Source organism: Lissotriton helveticus, chromosome 1_1 (genome assembly GCF_964261635.1).
Source record: "Lissotriton helveticus chromosome 1_1, aLisHel1.1, whole genome shotgun sequence".
Classification (NCBI taxonomy): Eukaryota; Metazoa; Chordata; class Amphibia; order Caudata; family Salamandridae; genus Lissotriton; species Lissotriton helveticus.
The window spans coordinates 1,887,187,515-1,887,206,259 of NC_136057.1; the positions used below are offsets into that span (position 1 = coordinate 1,887,187,515).

The 18,745-nt window shown below is 48.5% G+C and overlaps 1 protein-coding gene across 6 annotated transcripts in view; it reads right to left on the reverse strand.

Annotated features, from left to right (window-relative positions):
- The window catches only part of SUCO (SUN domain containing ossification factor), a 570,127-nt gene that overhangs the window by 94,989 nt on the left and 456,393 nt on the right, over positions 1–18,745 (reverse strand). For all 6 annotated transcript variants that reach the window (XR_013594734.1, XM_078642395.1, XM_078642375.1 and 3 more), the window contains one exon: positions 10,579–10,666. Coding sequence is in view for 5 of the 6 variants with exons in the window: in XM_078642395.1 (XP_078498521.1) it covers positions 10,579–10,666 (88 nt within the window). In the remaining variant the exon portion in view is untranslated. The remainder of the gene's footprint in view (positions 1–10,578; positions 10,667–18,745) is intronic.

An 18,745-nucleotide genomic window follows, 5' to 3' on the forward strand; every position in this document is an offset into this window, starting at 1 on the left:
CGCTGGACCCAGGATTGGGCAACAAGTCTTGGCAAATGCAAGGCCCACGCGGTGGACCTAAAATGGCGTCTTGAGTGGACCAGGAGGGCCCAGGGTGCTCCTCTTTTGGAGGGGAGCAAGGGCTAGTCTGGAGCAACCAGACCAGCAGTGTTTGTCGTCGTGAAGCGTCGTAAATGGGCCACTAGCCAACGGGCAAGTGACCGGGACAACGCGGTGAGCAGCAAAGAGCAGAAGGGCCCCACGCAGATCTCGTGGATGCAGGGGGGTTGAACTTCGGTGCTGGAGCTGCTCAGGGTCGGGGCTTCTCTTACCCCAAAGCACTCGGTCGAGGGTCACTCGGTGGTCGTGCTGGACAAGCGTCGTGCAGTTCTGAAGATGGCTGGTCCCTGGAGGTCTCGTCGCACCCACGGATCACAGCTGGGCTGATGATGTGGGTTGAGGTCAGAGGTGCCAGGGAAGCCGGTTCTCGTCGTGCTGGAGCAGTCTTGATCCGAAGGAGAGACTGGCAACAAACCGCGATGCTTGGTTGGTGCCTGCTGCTGCAGGGTGACTACTCCTTAGTCACAAGGGAGAAAATCTTGAGAAGAGTCTTGAGTTCTTCGTGTAGAAGGTCGGTTCAGGATTCAAAGATTGATCTAATTTGGAAGGGGGCCTGCTCCTACCTTTATCCTGAAAAAGGGGGCTGGCACGCGACTAAGTCCTGCCCTATGGGTGGGACCAGGAGGGGGGTGGTTACACCCCTCTCCTTTGGCGGGCTTTCCCCAGCTCAGGGTCTGGTGTGCCCCTGGAACTGGTTCAAGCCGGCCTATGCACAGTGAGCACCGGGGTGCCACTTGCAGTCACCTTCCTCTAAAGCCCTGCCTACCTAGGATACACAAAATCCTGTCTGGGACGGTGCTGGCACCGCCCCTGACAGGAAACCCTTTGTCCTTGCCTCCTGCACTGGGAGGACTCCCAGCAACAGGAGGGCAGACTTGTGTCTCGGTGGCAGCATCCATTTTGTGGAGCTAAGGCTCTGTCTGACTTTAACCGGGGTTACAGGTTACCAATATGTCGTGTCCCTCTAGAAGGGTGGAATGCTAACCCCGTCGCCAGAATTGGCGAGGGGTTAATATTCCAATTCGTATGACACCTTACTCGACATGTTTTGATAAAGTGATACCAGAGTTGGCATATAACCGCGAGGATTATAATGCACTTAAGAGTATATGGTATGCGTTATCATCGAAACGGCTAAGAGATAGATCCCGAAAGCCGCAGACAGGCTCAGCTCATGCCAGAGCACCATCTCACACGATTCCAAGCACTCTGCCTTCAGGATTGTCAAGGCCTGCCATAGGAGTGACTGATAGGAGATCTGTGTGTCCATTTAGGTTTAGATATTGGTATACTATATCTAAAGCAAAGGGTGAGTACACCACTTTGCCCCAGCTGTCAAGCAGCCAGTTGTGTCTGTTTGGTTAGTCAGCCCAGGGGTGGCATAATACATGCTGCAGCCCCTGGGAGACTTCTGGGTGCACCTCAGCCCTGGGTACAGGGACTCAGAGAGGGCCCAGTGCCAATTCAGTACCTGGGTACAATTTGGAATAGAGAGAACAGCTAGGCTGTGGGTCTGATTAGCAGGCCCACAGCCAGGGAAAGTCGTAAACCAGTGAAACAAAAAGTAAAAATCTGGGTGATCATAGGATTGCAGACCCTACTCTCCTACAGGCGTCAAACGATCGGCGCCCCTGCTGGATCTTAAGTGTGAAGTCAGGGTAAAAGCGTATTGTGGCGTCGTCCACACGTAAATCACCATGCTGCCGTGCCGCCTGTAGGATTGCATCTCTAATTAAGAACCCGCGCGATGATGGTGCGCGGCGGGACCCCAGGGCGCGGTGGCGGGATTGGCGCCCTGTGTGCTCGCTCTATGACGAAGAATTTAGACAGTCTCTTGGGTTTCAGGCTGTTCAAGATGAGATCTTCCAAAAACAGTTCCACACTAGCCCCTTCCATTTTCTCCGGCACACCTACCACCCAGAGGTTGTTTCTTCGGTCCCTCCCTTCCTGGTCCTCCAGCCGCGCTGCCAGCTGCCTCTGTTGATGCGTGAGCTGTTGGACCTGTTGTTGTAATGACTTGGTGGTCCCCTGGAGGTCAGTAATGGCGGTGGCGTTTTGCGTGGCTCTCTCAGGCGTTTTATTCAGATCCGCCCACTGAAGCGTCAATTCAATAGACATTTTGTCTATTTTTGACTCCAGAGTAGTGCCCAGAGATTGTATGGCCTGCATTATGGAGGATAGAGATGGCTCCCGGAGCTCATCCGAAGGCCCTGGGTGGGGCAAAGTTCCTCCTCCCTGGTCCGCCGTATAGTTATCCATGGTATTCGATTGGATCGTCGTGGACTTCTTGTTCCTCATGGCCTTGGAGGGTATAGGGCGACCACCACTGGCCCTCCGTCGTCCGCCCGCACCCAGCCGCAACCGAGAGGGGCAGGAGTGGCCCTCCATAGTTCAGCATGGGCCCACTGATGCGCGCTTTCCGCCTGCCAATCTGGTCCACTGCCCACACACCTCACTCAGCTGTGCGCAGTCTACTTGCGCCCCCAGTCCCGGCACCGTTGTCGCTGAGGGCCTCCGCTGCTGCCGCCACGGCCAGGCGATGTGTCCCTGGTGCCCCGATAGCTTGAGGCCTCTTGGCTTGTATGTTAGGCCTCACCGTCTTCCAGCTTCTCACCGCGGTAGGGCCAGCCTGCTCCCCTCGCCCCCACTTCCCCGCCAGGGGGGGCGCAACATGCCACGCCGCCGCAGACCGGGGCAGGAAGCGAGGGTCCACACATCGTCATGGGCTGTGATGCACCGGCGCCGCACTTGGCCGCCCTCCTGCGCTCCCACCGCGGCCCTCTGATCACTCGAGGCCGGTGCTGCACATGTGGGCCTTCACCATGTAGGCCGCGCCCCGCCCACACTTGCCGATCCCCGGGGTCGGATCCAGACAGTAAATACACATGCGGGCGTCGGAGGAATGGGACTCTCCGATGCCGATGTTGAACGTCGTGGATCTGCAGGATTGATTGCGGATTTCAGGGGTCGTAAGGATCGCCGCCGGATTATGCGGCCATCTTGGTCGCCACCAAGCCACGCCCCGGGATGGGTTTTGTTAGTACTCTCTGCACAGGCTCTAGACAGAATTTCTCTGCAGTCTGAGGAGATGTTTAGGAGGGTGTTGGAAATGGCCCTTTTTGCAGGGTTATCCTTAAACTTTTTACTTCTTCCTCCTATTTTTTGTCTGTGTTGGTTTTAGGACTCTGGGCACTTCAGCACTGCTTATCAGTGCTATAGTGCATATGCTCTAGTAATTTGCACTGAGTGTGCCAGGGTCTGTAAACCAAATGATGCTAGTGAGCCTGCTGCACTGATTGTGCCACCCAGGTGAGTAGCCCTAAAAAGGTACCTCAGACCTGCCATTGCAGAGTCTGCGCGCAGTTTGTAACTTTCATGTCGACTTGGCCCATGCACACACTGGTCAGTCCCTAACCTTCCCTTTTTTTACATGTCAGGCACCCCTAAGGTAGGCCCAAAGTACCCCTGTGGGCAGGGTGCAGTGTATGTGAAAGGTAGGACATGCCCTGGTGTGGGTGGCATGTCCTGATAGTGAATTACAGCCCATTTCGCTTTTCACTATTGCAAGGCTACCTGTTTCCCATAGGACAGAATGGGAAGTTTGTTTATAACATCTTATAAACATAACTGGCACTGGGAACTAGGTGGGAAAATACAATTTAGTATGCCTGAACTCAGAATCTAACGATGCAACTTTTAGTAAAGGTGATTTTTACATTCTGTGTTTGAAAATACCACTTTTAGGAAGTAGGTATTTTCTTGGACAGTCATCCTGTGTGCCTCTGCTGGAATGTGGATTGCCTGGCTGGGTTTTGGACGACAGATGGCTAGGAAGCAAGGGTGGCTTCCGATAGTCTAGGTAGGTCAGGAAAGGGCTGAATAGATCTGGGCTGCGATGGGGGAAGAGGGAGGAGATTTCCTTGCACCTCAAAGGGCCTGGTTTGCCTCTGACAATGCATTCTCCACCTCCTGCTGGGAAATCACACCAGAGAAGGCAGAACTAATTCTGGCTGGGCATAGGCACCCTCTGCCTACAGGGTCAAAGGATTTTTGGATACAAATACTGGGGCCCAGACCCCTGAACTTTAGAATTCTTTTGGATCAAGGAGACTGCCAAGAAGAGCTGGAGAAGCTGTGAGGAGGAACTACCACTTTGCTGTGTTAGCCTGCAGTGGCGGCTTCTGTCTTGGGCAGTAAAAGGACTGGACTGAACTTTCTGCAATCTACTTTTGTGATTTTCTCCAATGGCTTGATGTAGAGCTTGCCTCCTGTTCAAGAAGTCTTAGGAACAGCAAAGACGTCAAGCTCTTCTGCCCTCAGCACTGGAGACGGTGTGTTTGGTGCTGCAACAGAAGAGAAGCAAACCCGACTAAGTCTATGACGACGCTGGCGAGTCCGTGTCTTGAAGGCACCGCAGAGGGCACCGCCACAACGCGACCCTGGTCTCACCGGCGACACCTGCTGACGCTGCCACCAAGCCTCTGCTCGCACAGCGACCTATGGGCACTGCACTCCACACTGCCTTGCTTCACCGCGATGCCCTGGCACCGTAGAGGGCACCTGCACAACGCGATCCTGCTCTCACCGATGACGCCTGTTGACGCGCCACTGCTCGCACCGCGACCTGTGGGCACTGCACTCCACACCGCTTCATGACGACGCCTTGGCCTCCCTGACAACGATGCTTCGCGCCGAATTAGAGGCCGCTGCTTGCACCATGGTTCGAGGGCACCGCTCGTAAAGTTACGACGCACCGCCCTCATCCCGCACTGCAGCCTTGGCTTACCAACGTCATCGACTTCAGTTTGTCAGCCGATGACAGCGCTTCAGCAACGATGACGCCGCTGCTTGCACCTTGACCTGCCAGCACCGTGGCGAGCACCGCCTTCATCTCGCACTGCGAACCTGGTCACACTGACGACGCCTTCTGACGCCGCCACCGAGCTGTAGCTCGCACTGCGACCTGAGGGTACCGCACGCCGCACCGCTGGACTTCGTGCTGCAGCACCCGACGCCTGCCAACGCCAGCGCTCCGGACTCCATCAGAGAGGAGATCGACCTGCAACGCGTGTAACTTCGAGGGCCCCCGACGACTCCTGCACCGACCTCCGGTACCGAGGCCTGCGGATGTCGTGTTTGCGGAAGCTCAACGAGAGGTCATCAACGTCCTGCATTTCTAAAAGGCACTGTTTGCGGGTTTTCCTGACACCGTAGCTGACCCACGACGCCGCGGTCAGCCAGAACTGTTTGGATTTGTTTGCTCACGATGCTGTGATAGCCCTGAACGGAGATATCAACTTCAAGGAACTATTTTTAAAGCATATTTTGATAAGTGAAGATTTTGAAGTACTGTATTGTGGTTTTTTATCGTTTTTTTGGTCATGTCTTAAGTATATAAAAATATTGGATATTTTTCTAAACTGGTGTGGTGTCCTTTTGTAGTGCTTACACTGTATTACTGTTGCTTATGTGCCAATGCCTTGCACACTACCTCTAAGATAACCCGGACTGCTCGTGCCAAGCTACCTAGGGGTGAGCAGGGGTTATTTTAGGAGTGTAACTCACTTATCCTGACTAGAGTGGTGGTTTCTGCCTGGCTTTGGCACATGCTCTAGCCTGCCAAAAATCCAATTTCTAACAGAGGGCAAACTCATTGTGCTCAAGAGCCAGGTCGAAACATGAAGGAACCTGGGATCAGGATGCAACACCTGCAACTGACATTGTAAGAAGAAATGTTATCAGCTTCAGTTAGTTTCTCTGAGAGAAGAAGGAGATCCGTAAACCAATGCTGGCGTGGACAGGTCAGGGCTCTGAGGATCATCCTGCATGGTTTGGCCTTCATCTTTATGTGGACCTTTAGGAGAGGAATGGGAAGAAAGGTGTAAGCAAAGATGCCAGATTATGCCATCCAAAATGCATTCCCCCATGATCCCTGATGGGGATACCCTGCGAAGATCTGGTATTTCTTGTTCTAGGGGGTTGCAAAGAGGTCGAATTTCAGTATTCCCCACTGAATAAATATGTTGTTGAGTTTTTTGATCCAATTCCCATTTGTGGCAGGATGATTTCAGCTTGCTGAGAGGGTCTGCTATTGTGTTCAGCTTTCTGGGGACATGTTCTGCCTGCAGGTGCACACTGTGGCAGATCGACCACTCCCAGATACTTTGTGCTTCTTAAGAAAGGAGACAGGACCTTGGTCAGCCCTGTTTGTTGATGTAGTGTGTCGTGCTCATATTGTCCGTTCAGATGAAAACCACCAAATTCCTTTTCTTCTGAACAAAAGCCTACAAGGCTAGAGGCACTGCCTTGAGCTCCAGCAAATTGATAAGAAAGTGCAGCTGGGGCTACTGGCGCTGACCTGCAGGTCTTGAAGGAACGTTCCCCATCCTTCTGGCGAGGCGTCATTATGCCCGGTGGGGAATCTACACTAAGGAAAGACAGACCGACTGACGAATTTGTCAGTTTCCTCCACCATGCTAGACATAGATCATGGCTGGAGTGATGTTGACAAGCGCCGAAAGACCCTGCAGTCTGTAGCCAATGCTTGTATATCTCCTCCTGGAGATGACGCATGCTTAGAACGGAACTAGGGGAATGCATAATGACAAACTGAAAGACTTTTGTTCGTATGAATTCGGCTAAGGACTTCAGTTTCAATTGCCTCTCTGCTGTCGAATACCCTTTACTGAGTGTGGTGTGGAGCGTCGCTTCCAGGAATGTGAATTCTTGATGGGTCTAAGACTGATTTCCTTACGTTCAGTGTGAGGCCAAGCTCGCTGAACCAGGTTGTGCAAGCAGCAGTTGATGTCTGCGCGATTAGAGGGTGCCACAGGAATACCAGGTGTTTTTATGTTTCCTCAAAAAAGCGGTTACCGGTGCTAAGCACTTTCTGATCATTTGGATGGCAGACTTCTGGCCAAAATGAAAGACCTTGAACTGGTAATGGCTCTGTAGGAACTTCCTGTGAGATGGATGGATGAGGATCTGAAAATATTCATCCTGAAGGTCAAGGGGTGTCATATAGTGCCCGTAATTCAGGAGCATTAGGAGGTCTTGCAACGTTACCATCTGGAAGGGCTGTTTGTTGAGATAGGTATTGAGATTTGAGGTCCAGATTTGGTTGCCATTTTTTGAGTTTTTTGCAAACAAAAAAGATCAGAAATAGAAACCCTTCACCATTGTGATGCAGCAATTTTCTTTAATCGCCGCATTCTTGAGCATTGAGATGACCTCAAACTTGAGAAGGTGTAGATGCTTCGGAATGGAGGGTTGAGGTGGGATTAATGTTGGGGTTTCGATTCATTTTTTTGAATGGCCAAACTGAATAAGATTTAGGACCCATTGGTCTGTAGTTATGTCTTGCCAGTGATAAAAATAGCTGGACCTTTTTCCTCCTTGATTGGGTGATGAGAAAAGAGGAATAGCTGGAGCCTGTATAATGTTATTTGCAAAGGCCAGTGTCCTTTGCTTGGCATCCAGCCTGCTCTACACCTCTTGGTGCAGATCTATTGTAGGCTGCTTGTGGTGGTTGGTACTGAGTACTGGGTACGAAACTGCTGTGAGAAAGGTGTATATGAAGGGTAATGATAGCGCTGATAACCTCCTCTGCAGGAGGGAAAACTCCTGCCTCAGGAACTCCGAAAGGGCATCTTTCTATATTGAAGTGTCCCTAAAGATTTGGCTGTATCTGTGTGTCTGTCTTTATCGCTTGGAGTGCTTTGTCCATGTGCTCACTGAAAAGGGCTTCCCCATGAAAAGGGAGATCCAATATCTAGTTTTGGCCATCTTGCCTAAACGAGGTATCTTTGAGCCAGCCCTGTATTCGTAACACCACAGCACTCGCAAGTTGTCTAAATGCGGCAGTGAAAATATCCATTGAACAGTCAATCACCTCTGATGATGTATGTTCTCCTTTCTGTAGAACCTTTTTCGCTTCCTGTTTAATATCCTCTGGGAATGGCTTCGATAAGGGGTGATGTCGGACCACATTTGGCGGTCTTATCGTCCAATAACAGCAAGGGAATTTGTTGCCCTAAGAGCAAGTGCCTGCATGGATGAAAACCTATTCCCGATATTGACAAGGTGTCTACCTTCCTTGTCAGGATGTGCAGTGATTGGTGCCGATGGATTCTTTGATCTGCGTTGAGCTGCCTGTGTAATCACAGAATCCGGTTGCGGGTGCCCAGTTAAACAGGCAGCAGCATCCTCTGTAGCCTTGTATTTTTTTATCTAAGCGGGAAAGGACCGCAGTAACAGTGGCTAGAGTCTTCATGGCTTTTAATTCCTCTTCCCATTTGCAGCTCACAATGGGCATCACTTTTGCACTCTTTCTACACGGCTCCTTAAAATCATTCGAAAGACAGTATTTTCTGATTTTCATTACTCTAATAGGAATCAAAACCAGACTTCAGTGGCTGTGCTAAGAAAGCCTTCCTAATCCGCTACTCAGGTAACTCAGGAAAGGAAATTAGATATGAAGATGCCTCACTTCCATCCAACTTTCGTACCCTTCGTATTGAGTCCAACCACTCGTAGGGAGTGGATTAGGAAACTGGATTTCTGGGATCAAAATTTTTTGTTTTGATATTTTTACACTGATATTTAATTTCTTTAAATCTGGTTCAGAAGTCCGATGATTAAGCAATTTGGCAATAACTCCTGGGCTTCTGGGTTGAGGACTGGTTTTTCTAGACCTTCTTCCCGGGTCAGCCCTGAGGGAATAGGAAGAATGGGGCTTTACTATCTGACCACTTTCACTGGTTGGAGGTAGGAATGGTATCCCCCTGGTTTTCTTCCTTTTAGCCTATGGAATGCACAAATGAGGACAAAAAAAAAAAAAAAAAAAAAAAAAAAAAAAAAGAAGAAGATGCCTAACAGAATACAACATTTAAAACCAACAGTTTAAGCTAATAGACTGCTCCGGAGTTCCACATGCTCTTATGTCTGATTTTAGATAAGGTATTCATGAAGCTGAACCTTCAGATGCCCATGAGCAGACTGCAATAATGTAGACATTTCTTAATAAAGCTGTGGTGACAACCTCTTCCATCACTGAATTAAGTCTTTGATGCCTGGGCTGGTGTGTTTTACGTTTGCTATGATAAAATATGTAAGAGGCTTACCATCTAGCAGCAGATTAATTGGAATTGGCCAAAGCAGTATGAATGGGTCCATATCGGCAACTACTGTTTGATGTTCTTATTTTCTGTTTATTCTAGATGGCTGCACTAAATTATTTTCAGTTGCAAGGTGTGCCCAGGACAATCACTTTATTTGGGGCTGCAGGTTTCATGTTTTTCGTTTGTAAAGGGTTGGTGGCAAGAATCATTTGCTGTACTGAGTGACATTGCTTTTCTCTGTAAAGGTCTCTCCTGTACTGGCAGCCTAATTTCCACAACTACCAGTGTACCAGCATGCTCCTTCTGCGTAGCTGTGACTTTCATCATCAAGCCTTTGATGCCTTTCTTCCTGAGGTGCATGTATACTGAAACATGTCCAGTCAAACTGGTCCACACATGAATATATCTTCCTAAAATACTGCAAATGGTGCATCCCGTCTTGAGTATTATTCAATGGTGTTGCCAGCATTTCAGGTGTTATTGGAATATCAGGGTGGTTCCAGCGCCGGTGCTATCTGGCAAGCTTAGCCAGTCCTCCAAGTTATCTTCTCACACCTGGTCCGTGACCTACAGCAAGTGAGGACTTTCATCTAGCAGTTATTAGGTAGATTCCAATCCATACTTACCTCCAACTCCACACTGTGTAGTACCCTTTGTATCAGCCAGGTCCCACTCTACCTGTATTGGACCATAGTGTGGGATGATGCCAACCCCTGTTACTCCGTCACCACTGCTGTGACTTATTTTGCGGTTCCCTAAGAATAATTTGAGATGAGCTGCTAGCAGGTCTCAGGTTTTTGGCAAATACCCCTGACCAGAGGCTTCCAGAGATTGAGAGTAGGTATGTATACTTACAAACTTCTATTCAAAGACGTTTAACTCTATCAAGGACCAACAGCTGATCGTGGACCAATGTTTTTCAAGTATGCTAGCCTACCAAGAATAGTATGCAAAGAAGGTGTTGTTCCTTGGGATCCTAGAATCGTTTTTAGATACTTGTGAAATCCTAAAGTCCTTTAACTTGCAAATGATGGATAAGATGCACCTGGTAACATTTAAATAGAGAAACGATTTCTGGCACTCACTTGTTTTGGGGTATTTAAAAAAGAACCTATACAATTTAATAGTAATTTACAAAAAAGGAAGGCATGTAAAATAATTTAAGGACTGGTGTGCATGTATACAAACTGAGGTTATAGTTTGGCCTTGCTTCTGAGTGGATATTGTTACAGGCGGTTTCCAACAAAAGAAATGGTTGGAATGAGCATGAACGTTACACGGCACTCCCAAAGATTGAGTGGCATATGCATATCTACTCTGATCTAGAATCTACTGCAAAATAAACAGCAAGTAAAGTTACCTGCTCCTCTGCTAGTCTGGCTGTGTTCTGAAGTTTGATTATAGTCTTGTTAAAGGCCTTCTGCATTTCATCCATCTGCCTCCGATACCTTAAAGAAAAGAGGGTACACAAAGATTTATCTAGTTTGAATGGAAGAAATAATGCTTCTCAGATCAAGGAAGATATAGTAAGCATAACATATTTTGCAACGTGATTTAACACTTAAAGAAAGCTTAGGATTGACCGAGCTTAAAAGGCATAAGAATGTTATCCATGGCGATTTTCATGTTCACCCCAATGTTACTTAAGTCAAAACTGGCCCATGGTAGTACAACTGTACATCACATCAAACAGTCCAAATGGGAGCATCATTTTGCACAACTATGCTCGGAGAATGAATTACCGTTAGCTACTGCCCCCTATTGCATTGTTTATCCAGTAGAGGGCAGTAACCTTTCACATCCCTTACACATTGATTTTTTCCTCAGTGACCGAAACCCAGGCTGCCATAAAAAGCTTGAAAATCAGGGCGGGCCTCTGGGCCTGATAAATTACCGGAGACTCAATCCAATCGGAACCAACAATTTGAGTACCTAACATCAAATTGTTGTCTAACATTATTGTTGCAGGTGCCCAAGTACCATCTACCTGGTATGGGGCCGAAATAATACCAGCCTATAGAAGAGGGGATTAAGGACATCCCTCAAACTATAGGCACATAAGCCTTTTTGGATAACTTTCAAAAGGTTTTTGCTCACCAGGTCCTTAATAAATTGGATGATTGTACATTGCAAAGCAGTATAGTGTCACCCTTTCAATCAGGCTTTAGAATAAAATTAGGGACTGGTGATCAGATCTCCTATTTGACATGAATCTTATAGAAGTACACTAAACTAACCAATGACCATTTATACATTGCCCTTATGGACCTAAAGCGGCATTCTATCTTGTTCCGATGAGATCCATGGGAGTTCCACCTTCCCTACTCAACTTCATAATGAGGCTTCATGAGGAAAATTATGCCCAGGTTATCTAGGGCAGTAATGGTGAACTTACGGAACGCATCTCTGTCAGGAGGAGCATGAGACAAGTGTGTTCTGGCCCCTACGCGCTTTTCATTATATATGAATTAGGTCATTGACCATTCAAATGGCTGCATCAACGATTTTTTTTAAAGTTAAATGGGCTAACTGTTCCGGCGTTATGTTCGCCAAAGATACCAACTTGATTCTCCAGGACCCCTAGTGGCTTGGAAAATGAATTGGTCTATTTTCAATCTTATTGTACAATAAAGGGGCCTGGAAATAAACATGTCTAAGTCAAATATAATGATCTTCAACCCACATAAGATTTAAAAGGGGAAAATCAGACTGGGAGATAATATGCTAAACAGAGTTGCTGGTGCTAACACTCTGGGAATCAAACTTGATGACAGGCTTTGTTGGCAACCACATCTAGAGAACAGCAAGGCCACGCTCACCCATAGGATATCTGCAATTTATAAAGATTTTATGGCAGCCTGATCTATGGCCATTTTACCAGCTGTTAAGGTCTTCCGGTCAAAGGCCAAACAGCAGCATTTTATGGTTCTGAAGAACAAGTTACTTACCTTCGATAAAGCTTTTTCTGGTGGATACAGTATCTGCCTGTGGATTCCTCACCTTCTGAATTACCCCAAAATGCAGCATTCCACAGAAACTTCTCCTCAACTCTCCCACGTCGACAAGGAAGTCACAAAGGAACGGCACCGCATGCGACTCCGCTTGATATCATCGGAGACATAAGAAGTCCTTGTCGGGTGAACCAACAACATTTTTACAAGTATACAAACACAACCAAACCTGGAAACTCTTCATTATAAACATTTCCCAAGGCCAACTATCTCATAATTCCAACACCAAATCACACAAGATATACATTGATTATTTTTCGGTATAAGCAGACAAGCAACGAGGAGGCTGTGGGTCAGTGAGGAAACCACAGGCAGAAACTGTATCCACCACAAAAAGCTTTACCAAAGGTAAGTAACATGTTCTACTGATTGATACATCTGCCTGTGGATTCCTCACCTTTTGAATTGAATCCCCAAGCAGTCCTGCTTCCGGAGGAAAGTGCCTGCCTGCACCTAAAAAATCCTGCAACCCAGAACGAGCAAAATGGCCGTCCCTCTCCACTTCTGATTCCAAACAATAGTGCTTCGCAAAAGTGTGGAGGGAGGCCCAAGTTGCCGCTTTGCAGATGTCTACCACAGGACACCTGTAGCCAAAGCCGAAAAAGACTTTGCTCTGGTAGAATGAGCAAACATACCTTCAGGAGGCTAATTTTGGCCAAAGCGTAGCAGATCTTGATACACAGGATGATCCACCTGGACAGCGTTCTTTTGTGGACAGCCCATTTTGCCCACATAACCAACCAGAGTTGATCGTCCAACCTGAAGCACTTGGTTCTGTCCAAGTAGAAGCCGACTGCCCTCTTGGGGGGTCCAGGCGATGAAGTATCTCCTTCTCCTTAGAAGGGTGAGGGTATAAAGTGGGTAAGGTGATGGACTGCCCAAGTGGAAAGGAGTGAACTCCTTAGGCAGAAAAGCAGCTCTGGTCCTAAGAGCCCTCGTATACGCATGAAAGACATAAAAGGAGGCTTGGATCAAAGAGCCGGCAATTACACTCACCATCCTAGTGGAAGTGATTGCCACTAAAAATATAGTTTTAAACGCTAGAAACCTTAAGGGAGAACTATACAATGGTACAAAAGGTGAACCCATCAAAAATGTGAGAACCAAATTAAAATCTCACTGAGGCATTAGTGAGACCCTTGATGAATCTCATAACTATGGGAGATTTAAACAAGGGTTGGTCTGGTAAACAGAGAAAAGCCGACAAAGCAGCTAAGTAGCCCTTAACAGTAGCTAAAGCAGAATTCTGTTGCCCGAGGGAAAGAGAGAAACTAAGACCATCAGATAAATGGGCCTGTAAGGTATCAATCTCTCTCCAACCATTTCACAAACTAGGCCCACGTACCAGAATAGGCAGATCTCGTGGAGTGTCTTCTGGCTGATAATATAATATTCATCACATCCGGTGGGAGAGAGAAGGAACTCAGATTGCCCTCTTCAATCTCCAAGCATAAAGGTGCAGGATCTGGAGGAGGGTGTTTAGAACCTGACCCTGCGACTGCAAGAGGAGGTCTGCCCTGAGAAGGAGATGGAGTGGAGGGTGCAATGAGAGGCAAAGTAGGTCTGTGTACCATACTCTTCGTGGTCAATCTGGGACGATCAATATGACTTGGGCCTTGCCAATTCGTCCTCAGAACTCCAGGAATTAAGGGTATGGGGAAAACGCGTAAAGAACATATGAGCCCCAATCGAACTGAAACATGCCCCCCCCAACGCTCCCCGCATCGAATACTAGAGACTGCAGAATACCGGGCAGTGCACGTTCTTGAGTGTGGCAAGCAGGTCCAGCAGAGGAAACTCCCACATCCTGAAAATGTGAACAACCACCTCCAGATGGAGATGCCACTCGTGATCGGCTGAATACTACTGACTGAGACTGTCCGCAAGCACATTCAGTTCTCCGGCCAGATGATTTGCGATTACGCAAATCTGATGGTCCAGAGTCCAGGACTAAAGTCACAGAGCCTCTCTGCAAAGATGATACAACCCTACCCCTCCCAGTTTGTTGATCTACCACTCCAAAAGGTCTGCAGCCTTTCTAATCACATCATGATATGTGTTCAGCCCCTGAGTCGGCAGACCCTTTGGTGATGAAAGCTCCCACTCAAGAGAGGTGTCCAGGCCACTAGCCTCCAGCAAGCAGCGTCAGAGACCACGGAATCAGAGGCAGAGTTGTCGACTTTGGCAAAGGTGGAAGCGTTGCATCTCTCTGAGCCGAAGACATCCCCGGTGACGGAGTCGTAGAGATCTCATCCCTGCGATGATGTCTGGGACTCGGGGACACCGACTTTGGAGTCGCATCCTTCGAAGAGAGACGCCGAGAACCACGGTGCTGCTTCTTCTTGTGTTTCTTAGAAGGCCTCAAATTGTGTGGAGTCAGTGACATCAAGCGGATCCGAGACCTCCTTCAATCGCTCTTCTGCTTTTCGGCCTTTGTCATGAATAATTTGGCCTCCCACTCTTTTAGATTCATCCATTTGCACAAAGTGCATGTCCCGACGAGAGACACCATAACCAGTCTTCATGGGGGTCAGTGATGGACATTTGGCACTCGTATTCTCTGCACGGCTTGACACCAGACTTCCTTGGAGCAGTCCTCTTCGACGGCTACAATGTCACGACAATAGCAACAAAGAAACTCCCAAAAATGGAGATCCTGGGGAAAAAATCTCTTATACGTCAACGGGGTGGAAAAAAGGGAGCAGACGTCAGAACACCGACTAGGTCTTCTTATGGGTCCGATGACGTCATGCAGAGTTGCGTGAGGAGTCGTTCCATTTTGGCGTCCTCGTCAACATGGGGGAACTGAGGAGAAAAGTTTCTGTGGAATGCTGTGCATTGGGATAATTCAAAAGGTGAGGAATCCACAGGCAGATATATCCATCAGAAATCTGGAGGTATTCATCTGTAACCCATGTAGCTGTTCAAAAAAATAATTTTATAAGATCAATAAGTAATCTTCCCTAGAGAAGCTCTTTAATTCCCTTGTTCTTGGATACTGCCCTAAAAAAGTATTGCATTCTGTGCTGCACTATGACCTCTCCTAATTTGAATTAGGTTATGGGCCACTGAGGAACTGCATGTATATATGGAAGCCTTAAAGGAGATATTGTCTTTAGCCAGTACAAGTTATCTTCCATGGTTCCAACACATGTGTCAATGGAATCGGGAATTGGGCTAAGATGATTTGGGATAACCCCTGTACAAACACACAGCATTTTGCGAATATATCCAACTTGCCCCACATAGAAGCATCTCTGGGCAAATAGATTCAACCTTCACAAGCCATTTCCTAGGCACTAAGCATACGTAGTAGATTCTATTCAACCGCCGTTGGCTAAGTATTAGATCTACAGGTTAAGTATAGTCGGATGAATTAGCGGACAGATTAGGTTTTTGTCACTGGACTGTGCTGTGACACTAATTTACAGTGCAGTTTCTCTCTTACCCCCCCCCCCCCGTCTTCCCCCCTCTTGAGTTACAATGCACTTTGCTAATATTATGAAAATGAAATGTGGGAAATTGTATATTTTATTCTCTGACAGCTTTTTAAGGTTTTTAACCAAAATAAAATATTTTTGAAGATGGTAGATTACCTTAACCTAAAAGGAAATATATCTTTTTCAGAGAAAAGGAGAACTGACTGGAGTATCTCATCCCTCATCTAGTAAGTTAAGCTTATTAGGTCGCAGCCTTCGCAACGCGCATGCAGTGCAAAGGAAAAAGACCTTTTCCCGTCGCTTTGGCTTTTCAGGCAAGCACGTGCACGCGTTCCATTGCCTTCAATGGCAACGCGTGCACATCAGGAGATTCACTCGCGGGAGCGCGCGCCACCATCTGGCAGCAATTATCGCTCCCGCGAGTGAATTGTGCCCACCCCCTCCTCTCCCCACCGCCGCACAAAGGTGCACATGTTTGTTGCTGGTTATATTCTTATATCTGCATGCAGCAGTCCGCTCCGCTTAAGGTTCAGAGAAGTGGGTGGAAGCCGGGAAATTGCACCTCAAGAGTAAATTTCAGGCTGCGCAGGGTGGTGGAGGACAGCAGCGAATCCTCCTAAAAGATTAGCTCACATGCTTCAATTTCTTGCAGTAATTTGGACTAATATTACGCACCACCACTCTCCGCTGTCGTTGTCACCCCTGGAAGATCATTGTCCGAGTCCGCAGGGACTCACCTTTTGCTCCGGGGTTTTATTCAGTGTTAAGTGACTGTGTCCAGCGTGAGCTGTGCCTCTGATGACCTTTACTAATGCACAACAATCAATTGCTATACAGCGCTTGCATTCAATCTCTCTCTTCGCTTGGCACCATTACGCTCATAAGCGCTGAAACCTAAAACCCTATAAGGGCACTCTGGCCACGCATTCACCATAAGATTCCTTCGGCTTATGCTATGCTGTATTCAACACTCTTCGAACCAAGCCTCACTCCCTCTAAAATTGAAGCCGGCCACGCCTCCCCTCATGCACTTCAATGCCTTGTTAGGGGCGTGAAGCGCTTTAAATAAAGCAATTACAATACAATACATGAACGGGGCTGTTTTATTTCCTCTTTATCCAAGTTTGTGAACAATACCACTCCCGGGTGGTTTTCGAAATGTGGGGTGAGGAAGCTGCCCAACCCAAGCCCCTTCCCGCTCTCTGCCCCCCTGGAGAGCGCAGGGTGCCCTAAAAGCAGAGGGGTGATGAAGGCGGGTGGAAAAGCACCACGCACCACAGCTGGAGCTCAGGCAGCCCTTACAGGCTCCGAGGTGCAATCACTTTTTGCTCAGTTTTTCGGAGCGCGCACACTGCAGGGCCAGCCGAGGGCAGTGTGCTTTGGGTGGGGAGGTCTGGGTGAGCGCACATCTGCTGACTGGAGAGCCGCTAGGCATTTGCCCACCACCCAGAGCAGCGCCCCTCTCCACAGCAGCCCGCCTGTAGAGGGACTCACTTTTCCTGAGCAGTACTCTGAAAGACACACCCACACTACTACTGCCACTGAGAGAAATCAGCCCACATTGTCACAGACAGTGCGTTGGTCACAGAAAAGTCCCCCCCCCCCTTATTTTTCTAGGTGCCCACCAGGACCGAAGCATTGTCAAACACCGGGTTACTCCCAGGACAGCGGTCTCATCTTCAGAACCCCTTACCCCTCAGAAGATACCAACCCAGAGTGCCACAGTGAAGCCCACACAACATCTCTACTTAGACATACACTCCATACACAGAACCCACGCAAGAGCACCCCCGCACTCCCCCACATCACCCACGCTGCCACCGAGAAACACTGTGTCCACCACCCCTGCCTTCAGCGCATCTCGCCGCCCATAACCAGAGAGAGCAAACCCGGAGGGAAGCATTCCTCTCTCAGAGAGACCGATGGATGGAGCCCCACTGCCAGCCCCTTGCAGCGCATCCCGCACTCGCACCTTCCGCACAGTCTCCAATCGGAGCACCTTGCGGTCCAGGGCACCCTGTGTTTCTGAAGCAGCCCCCTTATGTGAAAGACAGATCACCCCTATCTCCCACAGCACCCCTCCCCCCACACACATCGTAGAGCTCCCCGCACCAGAGCAGTCCCTACCTCTTGACAAGCCCCCCATTCTCTGGAGCTTCCATCTCTGGGGCGCCCCCACACCACGCCTTCTCCTGCCCTCCTCAGCCCGCGCTTACCCTACCCGGCACCCCCGCAGCCTGCTGGGCACGCGGCTCTCTGCGCTCCCCGCTGCCTCTCATCGCTTCCTCCATTGGGAAGGTCCAGGACAGAGAAGTGGGGACGGAGAGGTGGGAGCGGGACGAGGACATCACTGAGGTGGAGAAGCGCCTCATCCACAAGACATGGAGCCGGGTGTACGTCAACTGCGAGGACGTGGGGGTGTCCATCCTCATCAGGTACGAGCCCGAGGGGGTCTTCTTCACCCTTGTCAAGAGCAGGCAAAATAAACACGATGATGTAGGTAGAGGCAGGAGCTGGGGGTCCCCATCCTCACCAGGTATGTACGTAGGCAGAGGGTGGCTGTGTGTGAGGTCAACATCCTGTGATTCTGGTTAATCACTTAATTTCCCGGTGCCTACCAAAAAGGAACGTGTCCTTGTGTAATATGTAACTGGTGCTCATGCAAAGCGCTCTAATACGCTCGGGTAGAGTTCGGCGCTATATAAAATTGCCATAAAAGAAACAAGCATTGGCATAGCCAATAGGTGTCGCCTTTGGTGCCTTATAAGTATTTAGCTATGCAGCACAATATCCTTCCTGCAACAACATCAGCTGTTGCATGGCTAAACACTTATAACTTCCCAAAGGCGAGACCTATTGGCTATGCCATTGCTTGTTTTAGATCGCGAAATTCACGCAAACTTGTTGCAGAACCGCTTATCTGAAGGTAATAAAGTCTCTACCATTGTACTGTAAATTATTATGCACACACATCTCTTCGTATTCCATAATTTTATAATTTTTTATGTAGTACCTGTCTAGATAAGTGTATCGGAGATGTTACAATAATTATAAAAAATTACTCAGATAATATGGA